At 55.5% G+C, this 11,642-nt stretch overlaps 1 protein-coding gene across 7 annotated transcripts in view; it reads left to right on the forward strand.

The window, feature by feature from the left end:
- The window catches only part of PTK2B (protein tyrosine kinase 2 beta), a 33,633-nt gene extending 22,191 nt beyond the window's left edge, over positions 1 to 11,442 (forward strand). For 3 of the 7 annotated variants that reach the window (XM_061990213.1, XM_061990207.1, XM_061990208.1), the window contains exons 15-31: positions 4 to 101; positions 198 to 282; positions 809 to 909; positions 1,009 to 1,124; positions 1,393 to 1,493; positions 1,625 to 1,714; positions 2,442 to 2,646; positions 3,879 to 3,987; positions 4,100 to 4,165; positions 5,587 to 5,712; positions 6,406 to 6,552; positions 7,469 to 7,504; positions 7,761 to 7,788; positions 8,737 to 8,792; positions 9,451 to 9,597; positions 10,295 to 10,375; positions 10,454 to 11,442. In XM_061990213.1, coding sequence (XP_061846197.1) covers positions 4 to 101; positions 198 to 282; positions 809 to 909; positions 1,009 to 1,124; positions 1,393 to 1,493; positions 1,625 to 1,714; positions 2,442 to 2,646; positions 3,879 to 3,987; positions 4,100 to 4,165; positions 5,587 to 5,712; positions 6,406 to 6,552; positions 7,469 to 7,504; positions 7,761 to 7,788; positions 8,737 to 8,792; positions 9,451 to 9,597; positions 10,295 to 10,375; positions 10,454 to 10,669 — 1,808 coding nt within the window. In that variant the 3' untranslated portion in view covers positions 10,670 to 11,442. The remainder of the gene's footprint in view (positions 1 to 3; positions 102 to 197; positions 283 to 808; positions 910 to 1,008; positions 1,125 to 1,392; positions 1,494 to 1,624; positions 1,715 to 2,441; positions 2,647 to 3,878; positions 3,988 to 4,099; positions 4,166 to 5,586; positions 5,713 to 6,405; positions 6,553 to 7,468; positions 7,505 to 7,760; positions 7,789 to 8,736; positions 8,793 to 9,450; positions 9,598 to 10,294; positions 10,376 to 10,453) is intronic. The other 4 variants (XM_061990214.1, XM_061990209.1, XM_061990210.1 and 1 more) reach the window with 3 other exon arrangements.
- The last annotated feature ends 200 nt before the right edge of the window (positions 11,443 to 11,642 follow it).

The following is an 11,642-nucleotide window of genomic DNA, read 5'->3' on the forward strand; positions in this document are numbered from 1 at the left end:
CAGTCCAGCACTACGGGATCTCCCGGGAGGATGTCACGTTGGGGAGGATCCTGGGGGAAGGCTTCTTCGGAGAGGTCTATGAGGGGATCTACACCACCCCGGTGAGCATCCTGCCCTCTCCCAGCCCTGACTGCCTCCTCCATGTCTGGGGGAGGGGAATGGGGTGATGCAGCCCCCATCCCTCCTTCTCCTTACAGAAAGGGGAACGGGTCAATGTGGCTGTGAAGACCTGCAAGAAGGACTGCAGCCCGGAGAACAAGGACAAGTTCCTAAGTGAAGCGGGTATGTGGGGTAGTCCTCCTGCCCTTTTGTAGGAGATGGAGTCTGCTCAGGATCCTCTCCCCTGGGGCTTGTGTTGGTGGGCAGAGGACAGATGTGTTTGCAGCACTGCAGTGGTGGGGTGTTACATATAGGTGGCAGAACCCTCTCCTGACATCTCTTGATCCCTGCTTGGGGACAAATCGCTGTTGCAATGCAGGAGGAGGGAAGTGGCCCACGGCATCGCTCCATGCTGTTCTCTAAAATACTTAGTTTATGGGAGGGAAGGCTACCAGGGAAGGGTAGAAAAGCTGCTGAATCCTTGTGTGGGAGTACATGGGCACCACTTGGATATAAAATCCTGAGGAGCTGGAAACCAGGAGCTCCAGCGTCTTTGAGAGTGTACCAGGCCATCACTGGCGATTCCTCGTGCTCTGTCTCTGGCTTCATTCATCGCAGAGACCTGTCCCTACACTCCAGGACAGGGGGCTGTGCTCTTGGAGAGGAGACCTCCCACTGTTGCAGAGTGTCTGACGTGATGTCCCCACAGTGCTGATGAAGAAGCTGGACCACCCCCATATCGTGAAGCTCATCGGCATTGCGGAAGAGGAGCCTACCTGGATCATCATGGAGCTCTATCCCTACGGGGAGGTGAGAGGGGGAATCCCACATCTGGGGCCCACCCCATCCCTCTGCTACCCTTCCAGCCCCTGCTCAGTCCCTGAGCCCCCCTTGTCTGTCCTATTGCAGCTGGGGCAATACCTGGAGCAGAACAAGCACTGTCTCCCTGTGCCCACGCTCATCCTCTATGCCCTGCAGATCAGCAAAGCCCTGGCCTACCTGGAGGCCATCAACTGCGTACACAGGTAGGGCAAGAGGGAAAAGCAGCCAGACAGGATGCCAAAAGAGGCAGGAGAAGGTTGGTTGGGGGACAGGCACTGGGGAGCAGAAGTGGGTAGAGGTAGCATCTGTTGCTGCAGATCCTTTTATGCAGCCAGGTGAGCTGGTTGTCTGGGTATGAGCTCTCCTTCTCCATCCCTTCTCCTCCTTTTCCATCCTTCCTCATTCTCTTCCTCCTCCATCCCTCCTCTTCCTACATCCCTTTTCCCCAACCAAGGGTCTCTCTCCTTGTAGGGATATTGCCGTGAGGAATGTCCTGGTGGCCTCTCCAGAATGTGTAAAACTGGGTGACTTCGGGCTCTCCAGGTACATCGAGGATGAGGAATACTATAAAGGTGAGGGCTGCTTGGGTTCATCCCAACCCTCTGAGAGCTGAGACCATGGTGAGACCTCCCTGCCCTGCCCTTCCCTACCTGCGCTGGGGCTGCTCCATCCCTGCTGAAAGCCACCCTGTCTCTCCCTCCAGCATCCATCACCCGTCTCCCCATCAAGTGGATGTCACCTGAGTCCATCAACTTCCGCCGCTTCACAACAGCCAGTGATGTCTGGATGTTTGGTGAGTGGTGGGATAGGGCTGGAACGGGGTCCTGGGCATCACAGAATTGTTTTGGTTGGAAAAGACCTTGAAGCTCCTCGAGCCCAACCCCTCCCCTCACAGTGCCAAGCCCACCACTAACCCATGTCCCTCAGCACCTCAGCTACACGGCTTTGCAATAGCTCCAGGGATGGGGACTCCACCAGCTCCCTGGGCTCCTCTTGTCCAGGCTGAACACCCCCAGGGCCCTCAGCCCCTCCCCAGCACACTTGTGCTCCAGCCCCTTCCCCAGCTCCGCTGCCCGGCTCTGGACACGCTGCGGCCCCTCAGTGTCCCTCTGGCAGTGAGGGGCCCAACACTGAACACAGCACTCGAGCTGCGGCCTCACCAGGGCCCAGCACAGGGGACGGCCACTGCCCTGGGCCTGCTGCCACACCACTGCTGATACAAGCCAGGGTGCCACTGGCCTTCTTGCCCACCTGGGCACGCTGCTGCCTCATCTTCAGCTGCTATTGATTAGCACCCTCAGGTCCTTATCCTATTCTGGACCTCAGGGTTATCTCAGCTTTACCCCTGGGAAAAGACGTCTCAGGGAAGAGCTCCTGGGACAGAGCTGCTTGCAATTCAACCATTGTTAGCAGCTTCCTCCTCCTCTAGCCTGGCACTGTTTTTGGTACCCAAAAACTCAGGCAAATGGCTGCTCTCCCAGGTCTGGCACGGCTTGAGGTTGCTCATGTTACTCCTACAGCTGTGTGCATGTGGGAGATCCTAAGCTATGGCAAGCAACCCTTCTTCTGGCTGGAGAACAAGGATGTGATCGGTGTGCTGGAGAGAGGCGACCGCCTGCCCAAACCCGACCTCTGCCCACCTGTCCTCTACACCCTCATGACCCGGTGCTGGGACTACGACCCCAGTGAAAGGCCCAAGTTCAAGGACTTGGTCTGCAGCTTGAGGTGAGCAAGGAGGTGGGAAAGGAGAGTCATGATGTCTGTGGTTTGATGGAGAGATGGGTAAGTGGTGAAAGAAAAATCGAACTTATGCAAGATTTAGGATCTGGAGTTTTCTTTCCCAGTCTGAACTCAAAGGACTATTTCATAGAACCATAGAATTGTTTCATTGGAAAAGACCTTTAAGATCATCAAGTCCAAACATTCATCTCACACTACCAAACCCATCACTGTTTTGAGACCATTTGAGCCTCGTTGTCCCCAGAGTGGTGGTGCCTAGACTGAAATGGAAATGGTTTGCTTCTTGCAGAGGGATATTGCAAGGGAGTAGTGGCACCAGGACAGGCTAGGGAGCCTGCTGGAGAGCAACTGGAGAGCAGCTCTGCAAAGAGGGACCTGGGAGTGCTGCTGGGCAGCAAATAAACATGAGCAGCAACGTGCCCTCGTGGGCAAGAAGGCCAGTGGCATCCTGGGGGCATGAAGAGAGTGTTAGCAGCAGGTGGAGGGAGGTTCTCCCTCTCTCCTCTGCCTTGGTGAGGCTTCATCTGGACTCCTGTGTCCATCTCTGGGCTCCCCAGTTCTGGAGAGACAGGGAACTGCTGGAGAGGGATCAGTGCAGGGCTACCAAATGCTGAGGGGACTGAAACAGCTCTGTGAGGAGGAAAGGCTGCGGGACCTGGGGCTGTTCATCCTGGAGAAGAGAAGGCTGAGGGGCGAACTCATCAATGCTGATAAATCCCTACAGGGTAGGTGTGGAGAGGATGGGGCCAGTGTTTGTTGTGTGGTGGCCAGTGCCAGGACAAGGGGTAATGGGCACAAACTGGAACCCAGCAAGTGCCAGTGGCACAGGAGGAGAAACTTGTTTGGTGCTGAGGTGAGGGAACCCTGGCCCAGGCTGCCCAGGGAGGGTGTGGAGGCTCCTTTTTGGGAGGTTTCGAAAGCCACCTGGACCTGTGCCCCCTGATGGAGGGGAACCTGCTTGAGCAGGGGCTTGGGCTGGATGAGCTCTGCAGGGCCCTGCCAACCCCACCATTTGGGGATTCTGTGAGTCTGTGCCATGATGATGCCGGTGTGGCTGGCCATGACCAAGCTATGTACTCCCAGGCCTTTCCCTCTGCTCTTCCCATTTCTCATGTTTCCCATGGCCCATCCAGCTCTGGCTAATTCCCACTCTCAGAGCTATGGGAGAGGTGGCAACACTCCCTCTTGGGGCTGTCACCCTCTGTTCTTCCCTGTAGTGACATTTACCTGATGGAGAAGGAGTTGGCCAAGGAGCAGGAGAGGAACAACCGCCACCGGCCTCCCAAGATCATGGAGCCACCGTCTTTCCAGGAACCACCTCCAAAGGTGAGCAGAGGACAGACCTCTGGCAGGTTCATCTCCTGATGGGTACTGCAAAAGTGGGACCACCCTCATCTTACACCCAAGCCTGCATTTCTCTCTCCTCTGCTTTCCGTAGCCCAGCAGACCTAGGTACAAGCCACCACCTCAAAACAACCTCCTGGCTCCCAAGCTGCAATTCCAGGTAAGATCCTATGGCTGAAGCATTGTAGGAAGCTGAGCAAGGGGGTAAAAGCCAGAAAACTCTAACTGGAGCAAAAACCCTTGAGCTTTTGGGGCTCCAAGGTGCCCCACGACACAACCACATGCCTCTTGCTGCAATACCAGCAAGACACTGCACACCTTGAGGCTCGGCCCTGCTCACCCCACGGTTTGTTCACCTATTGAAGCTATCAGATGCTTTGGCCCCAGGGAATTGGAGACTGCACACACAGCTCCAGCCAATTCACATGCACGGCTGAGAGGAGAGGAGGTTTGTTGCTCCCTGGGGTTATCTAGGTCACAGGCTGGAGCGATGGGCCGAGGGCAATGGGATGAGGTTTAACAAGGCCAAGGGCTGGATCCTGCCTTTGGGCCACAACAACCCCAGGCAACGCTCCAGGCTGGGGCAGAGGGGCTGGAAAGCTGTCCGCAGGGAAAGGGCCTATGGGGTTGGTGACAGAGAAGTGGAGCCTGAGGGGAGACATGATCACTCTCTGCAGCTCCCTGACAGGAGGTTGTAGTGAGATGGGGTTTGGTCTCTTCTCTCTAGTAATGAATTATTCTATGATTCTATAGGCCACCCCTTCTTCAAGGACCAAGGCTGGTCCCTGGTGCATCATAGAATCATTTTCTTTTTAAAAAAGCTTAAAGATCACTAAACCCACCCCCTCTCCTCACCCTGCCAAGCCCACCAGTAACCCATGTCCCTCAGCACCTCAGCTACACGGCTTTGCAATAGCTCCAGGGATGGGGACTCCACCAGCTCCCTGGGCAGCCTGGGACAGGGGCTGACAACCCTCTCAGGGAACAAGTTCTTCCTCAGCTCCAATCTAAACCAGCCCTGGGGCAACTTGAGGCTGTTTCCTCTTGTCCTGTCACTGGTAGCTCAGGAGCAGAGACCAAACCTCCTCCCTGCCCCGGCCACAGCCTGCTGTCAGGGAGTTGCAGAGTGCTCATATCTCCCTTCAGGCTCCTCTTGTCCAGGCTGAACACCCCCAGGGCCCTCAGCCCCTCCCCAGCACACTTGTGCTCCAGCCCCTTCCCCAGCTCCGCTGCCCGGCTCTGGACACGCTGCGGCCCCTCAGTGTCCCTCTGGCAATGAGGGGCCCAACACTGAGCACAGCACTCGAATTAAATATCAGGCTGAAACCTGCAAGACATAAAGTATTTTGAATGCCCTTTTGGGACTGGGCAGGAGTCCAGACAGCAGTGTGGGAGGTCACAAACCCCATGCTCAGGGTGAGAAAGAGCAAAGAAGTGGGGGAAGACCCTGATCCTGCTTCACAGATGAGCACGAGGACAGCTCCTGTTGTGAAAGCCGCTCTTCCCCGTGTTGTCTGCTCTGTCTGTCTGTCTGTCTGCACTAACCCCTGTTGCCCTGCCCTGCTGCCTGCTTGCCCACAGGTGCCCGAGGGCCTGTGTGCCAGCTCACCTACGCTCACCAGCCCCATGGAATACCAGTCTCCAGCCAACTCCCTGCACACCCCACCACCCAACCGCCACAACGTCTTCAAGCGTCACAGCATGAGGGTAAGGCAGAAGATTCCTCCATACCACAGCATCCAGAGGATATGCCAGTCCCAGGGGGCTTTGTCCCAGGCCCCTGGCAGTAGCTGAGGGCTCGGCAGGAGGGATGCTCACTGCACCATGCTCTGCTTCATGCTGCTGCCTCTGCTGCTTCCAGCTCAGTGTTGCTCCCAGCCCATCTCCTTATGGGTTCTGCTGGAGGGATCGAGCCCATGAAGGGTGCCAGGATGTCTCCAGCCCCCCACCAGTGCATGTTTGCATGTACATACCGGTGAAGCTGTGTCGGTGGATGAGTGACTGTCATGGTATCCCCATTTTTGGGCAGGGGATAGGTGGCTGCTGCTCCTTGGGGCTCTGAGTCAACTCTTGGTATTGTCATCTGAAATGCCAGTGATAGTTTGCAGCCTGGTCTTGATTATTCTAGGTCCCAAGTCAACCCCTGTGATGCTCTGCCTGAAGTCTCTAGGGTGACTTGTGCATGCTGCCCGTGGAAAGTGCCAGGATGAGATGGTGGGAGATGTAGGGCCAGCTGGTGATTTCTTCTCCCTGTTAGAAACCTAAGTGATCCACAAATTAATTTTAGGGGTTTTCATGGCTGTTTGGGGTCTGGTGCATGGCTTGTGTGATGAAATCAGCATGCAGAGGGGAGCTCTGGCTCCTGAGATTTCCCACGTCACCTCTGGCTCTGCACACCAGGAGGAAGATTTCCTCCGTCCCAGCAGCAAGGAGGAGGCACAGAAGCTGTGGGAGCTTGAGAGGCTCAAGATGAGGCAGGTCCTGGACAAGCAGCAGAAGCAGATGGTAGAAGACTACCAGTGGCTACGGCAAGAGGAGAAGTCTCTGGTGAGTGGCCTTGAGCCATGGGCTTCCAGCTCTTGCACTCTCAAGAAGGTGATGGAAGAGCTACTGCAGACATTAACATTGCCTTTCCCAAAGTGACAGAGGGGAGACTGAGATGAGCTCTTGGGAAGAAGTTCTTCCAAGCTATGAGGGTGGTGAGGCCCTGGCACAGGTTGCCCAGAGAGGCTGTGGCTGCCCCATCCCTGTCAGTGTTCAAGGGCAGGTTGGATGGGGCTTGGAGCAGCCTGGTCTGGTGGAAGGTGTCCCTGCCCGTGGAAGGGGACTGAACTAGATGACCTTTGAAAGTCCCTTCCCACCTTAACCATTGTGTAATTCATGTCTGGAAAAGCCAGTTTTCCTTGGAGGAGCAGGTCCTTCAGCACCCAAATCTCTTCCAGCCCTTTATTTTCCACATCTGTAAAAATCTCATGGAGCTGCTTCACTTCAAAATGAATGTTTTGAAACTCAGCCAATTTCTAAACACTTGCAATCATGTCTTAATGAGCTTTTATAATGCTTTTGAAATAAGGACCAGAAGTAGCTACACCAGCAGCAGCTTGTGATGAGACAGGATTGGAAGGAGACTGAAAACCTTTTATTTTGGTTGATAAAGTGGATCTCAGCTCCCCTCACCCCAAGGGCTGTTGGATGCTGTGTGGTTGCTTCAAGTAAGATTTGGTATTTCAGAGCAGCAGTGTGAGGTTTCTGGTGCCCCAGGAGCAAGTGAGGAGCAGATAGAGGTGATGAGATTGAGGTATGACCAGCGATGAACATGAAGTCCCTTCTCTTCCCACATTCCCAGGCCCTGAAGGGATGTTCCTGTTATGTATTTCATGAGTCTCACAGAAATCAGGAAAACTCCCTCTGTCCTCTCTGTTTTTTTTTCTATGCCTCTCACAAAGCTTCTCTCTCTTTGCAGGACCCAACAGTGTTTATGAACAACAACATTCCTCCGGTGAGTAGTGGCAGCCCCAGAGAAGCCAAGTTGGGGTGTATTTGGGTGCAGGACATCCTTCTTTTGGAGATGTCCAGAGATCCTTTGGCATGGACAGGTGAAAAATATTTCTGTATGTGCCCCTCACATGGGGAAAATTAATCTGGAAATGTCACTGGGGTGAAATACTGGTGGTGCAGAGCTCTGGGAGGGGATGGGGATGCCTCCTCCAACCAGGGCTTTGTGCATCTTATTTGCTGTTTCTTACCCCCCACAGCTGCTCCCAGAGAAGGAGACGGATTACAGTGAGTGTCCACAGCTGCCGGGGGTGTGGGGCTGCCTGGGGTGGGAGCACCCGCTTTGGGGCAGGGAATACCACACTGAGCTGTGAGGAGCCTCGGAGCCTTATCCCTCCTGGATTCCATCCTCTGTGAAAGGAATCCCAGCTCGTGTGGAGCACCTTTCCATGCACTGGGAGAAGGGGGGTCTGCTTGTCCCAAGCCAACTGCCTTGAGAGTGGGGCACAAGGACAAGTGCAGAATCCTCACCTGGGGAGAACAACCCCCTGCAGCAGGACAGGCTGGGAGTGACCTGCCAAGCAGCTCTGCAGAGAGAGACCTGGGAGTGCTGGTGGGCAGCAAATAAACATGAGCAGCAATGTGCCCTCGTGGGCAAAAAGGCCTATGGCACCCTGGGGGGCATGAAGAGATTGTGGGCAACAGTTGGAGGGAGGTTCTTCCTCTCTCCTCTGCCCTGTTGACTTCATCAACACTTATAGTACCTAAAGTGTGGATGGGGTGACACTTTTTACTGCAGTGCCCAGTGCCACGACAAGGGGTAACGGGCACAAGCTGGAACCCAGCAAGTGCCACTGGCACAGGAGGAGAAACTTGTTTGGTGTTGAGGTGAGGGAGCCCTGGCCCAGGCTGCCCAGGGAGGGTGTGGAGGCTCCTTCTCAGGAGGCTTCCAAACCCGCCAGGACACGTTCTTGTGCCCCCTGATGGAGGGGAACCTGCTTGAGCAGGGGCTTGGTCTGGAGGAGCTCTGCGGGGCCCTGCCCACCCCCCATCATTTTATGATTCCAGGTCCAAAGGGGTCTGCCCTTGCAGGGAGGTGGCAGAGCTGGGGTGGATGAGGGTGGCCAGTGGGATATGCTGCGCCAGGGTGGGGTGGGATGTAGCATAGCTCCTAGAAGACTTGCAGCACTTGTCCATGAGAGCAGCTGGAGTGACTCTCCTGCCTTTCCCTTATTGATGGCATAGCGGAGTTCACAGGTCCGCCCCAGAAGCCTCCAAGACTTGGAGCACAGGTAAGACCTCCCACCATGGTCCTGTTCCTTCTCCTCTGTCTCCACATCCTCTCGTTCCTCTTCTTTCTCCACCTCCATCATCCTGCATCTACAGGATGGGACCTTTTTGACTCCTCCAGGACCCAAAGGGGCTAGATAGACCCAGCGACATTGGGGTTGCTGGTGGGTGCTGGATGGGTCTGGCCAGGGCTCCTCATAGGTTTTGTTCTATAGGGGTTACACTAGGGGTTGTTTAATCTGGAGAAGGGGAGCCTGAGGGGAGATGTGATCACTCTCTGCAACTCCTTGACAGGAGGCTGTAGTGAGGTGGGGGTCAGTCTCTTCTCCCCAGTAATAAATGACAGGACAAGAGAAAATGACCTCAAGTTACCCCAGGGGAGGTTTAGATTAGAGCTGAGGAAGAACTTTTTCTCTGAGAGGGTTGTCAGCCCCTGTCCCAGGCTGCCCAGGGAGCTGGTGGAGTCCCCATCCCTGGAGCTATTGCAAAGCCGTGTAGCTGAGGTGCTGAGGGACATGGGTTGGTGGTGGGCTTGGCAGGGTGAGGGGAGGGGATGGACTTGAGGGTCTTCAAGGTCTTTTCCAGTCTAAAATGATCATGTGAGTCTTTCCCTCCTTATCCCCTGGGTCCATCTGACCCCATTATGTCCTTGTTCCTCAGCTGTCCATCCACCCGACACCCACTGCCAACCTGGACCGCACAGATGACCCCGTGTACAGCAACGTCATGGACCTGGTGAGGGCTGTGCTGCAGCTGAAGAACGAGATCAGCCTCCTGCCCCCAGAGGGATACATCCTTGTGGTGAAGGTGGGGAAGGGGAAATGCCAGGGGAATAGGGGAGGGAGGAGGTGATGAGTCTGCTGAGTGGCTCCCACCAAGCATCCTTTTTGGGAAGGTCTTGCACATATAGGAGGGAGCATTTGCAAGATTCCCAGCTCCTGCTTTGGATCCTTTGGTCAATGGTGAAAGAGTTTCCAACATACTCTGATGCTCTATTGTGTCCTTGAGTCAATAATGAGAGTTTCTGACCTGCTCTGCTCCTCCATTTGGTCCTTAGGTCAATAATGGGAGCATTTCCTGCACTCCCTACTCCTCTCTTGGGCCTATGGGTAAATGGTGGGAGCATTTCTAGTACTCATTATTCCTTCTGTGGGTCCTTGGATCAATGGTGGTAGCATTTCCAGCACTTCCTGCTCCTCTGTTGGGTCCTTGGGTTGATGGTGGCAGGGTTTCCATCACTCCCTACTCTACTGGGTTTTTGAATCGATGGTGGGAACATTTCCAGCACTCCCTGCACCTCCGTTGTGCCTCTGGGTCAACGATGGGAATATTTCCATCGCTCTCTACTCCTCCGTTGGATATTTGGATCAACGGTGGGAGAGCCTTCCACCATGCCTCTCTCTCAGATGGGATCCTTGACTCACTGACACGGACTATTCCCATGCACCACTTCCCCATGTCCATACCTGGATCTATCTTAACCCCAGAATCATCCTCCTCACAGAATGTGGGCCTGTCCCTGCGGAAGCTCATCGGCAGCGTCGACGAGATCCTGCCCATCCTACCCGCTGCCTCCCGCACTGAGGTAGGACTGGGGTGGAGGGAGGGGGAAAGTCTGGCATGGGAGTGGGTGCTGGTGTAACCCTCTGTATGTTGTGGTCAGATCGAGGGGACCCAGAAGCTACTCAACAAGGACTTGGCTGAGCTCATCAACAAGATGCGCCTGGCACAGCAGAACGCCATCACCTCGCTGAGTGAGGAGTGCAAGCGCCAGATGCTGACGGCCTCCCACACCCTGGCCGTGGATGCCAAGAACCTCCTGGATGCCGTGGACCAAGCCAAGGTCCAGGCTAACCTGGTGAAGCTGTGCTTGGAGTGAAGGCAGGAAGAAGGGGTGGGGAAGGAGAGAAGAGGAAAGGGCCCACCGTGCCTTGGTGGGTGGAGATAGGAGGAGAGCTTTGAGGAGGAGTTGGCTTTTGTGTGTCTCCCATGGCCTTGCCGTCCTGCCCTCCCCGTCTCCCGTCCTCCTGCAGCCGCTCGTGTCTTTAGCATCGTCTTGTCGGTCTTCTGAAGAGGAGAGGGGAGGCATCTGGTGGCTTATCCCTGGAAAGGGCTAGGGGAGGACCTGGCTGTCTCTGGAGGTCCCTCTGGCTCCTCCCCAGCTGCCAGCAAGTCTGTCCCTCAGCCCCTCCGAGGACAGACGGCCGCGGGCGGCATGTCATGACAGGGCCCTAGGCCCCATGGACCCAGGGAGGGCACAGGGGAGCTGGCAACCTGGAGGGTGGGCAGCAGGGGTTCCTCAGGGGCCAGCAGAGCCGTGGCCCGAGGGACTGTTCAGCATTTCCTTGTACATTGTACAGAAGAGTTTATTTAATGAGGGGCAGTGGGGCCGTGTGCCGCGGCGGGGCCGGACCCAGCGCCCCTGGCCTGAGCCTGCAGAGCACAGGGGGAGGGATGGGACCCCACTGACACAAACCAGGAGGAATGGTGCCTCTTCCAGCTGAGTTTTCTCCGAGCTGCTCTGTGTAAGCAAACGATGACAAACCGAGTCTATGTTGGGTTTGTGCTTTTGAGTTGGAAACCGTTACGGTTTGGGCTTTTCCCCAGCATCTTCCCACATTGCTGCTCGTTCTGGCTGAGATAAAACCATGCACAAAGTACTAGTGAGCTATGCTTTCCTATCACCCTCGGACTATGGGGACAAGTGATCTCGTCACCAGAACCTTGTTAGACAGAGGGAGGACTGTGCTGCTTATCCCTCTGAGATACCATAAAGCAGCATTGCCTGGGAGAGCTGCTGGGGTGAATCTGGGTCTGCTGCATCCGCCTTCCCTCTGGAGACCCATTTCCCT

The sequence above is a fragment of the Colius striatus genome, chromosome 2 (assembly GCF_028858725.1).
Source record: "Colius striatus isolate bColStr4 chromosome 2, bColStr4.1.hap1, whole genome shotgun sequence".
Classification (NCBI taxonomy): domain Eukaryota; kingdom Metazoa; phylum Chordata; class Aves; order Coliiformes; family Coliidae; genus Colius; species Colius striatus.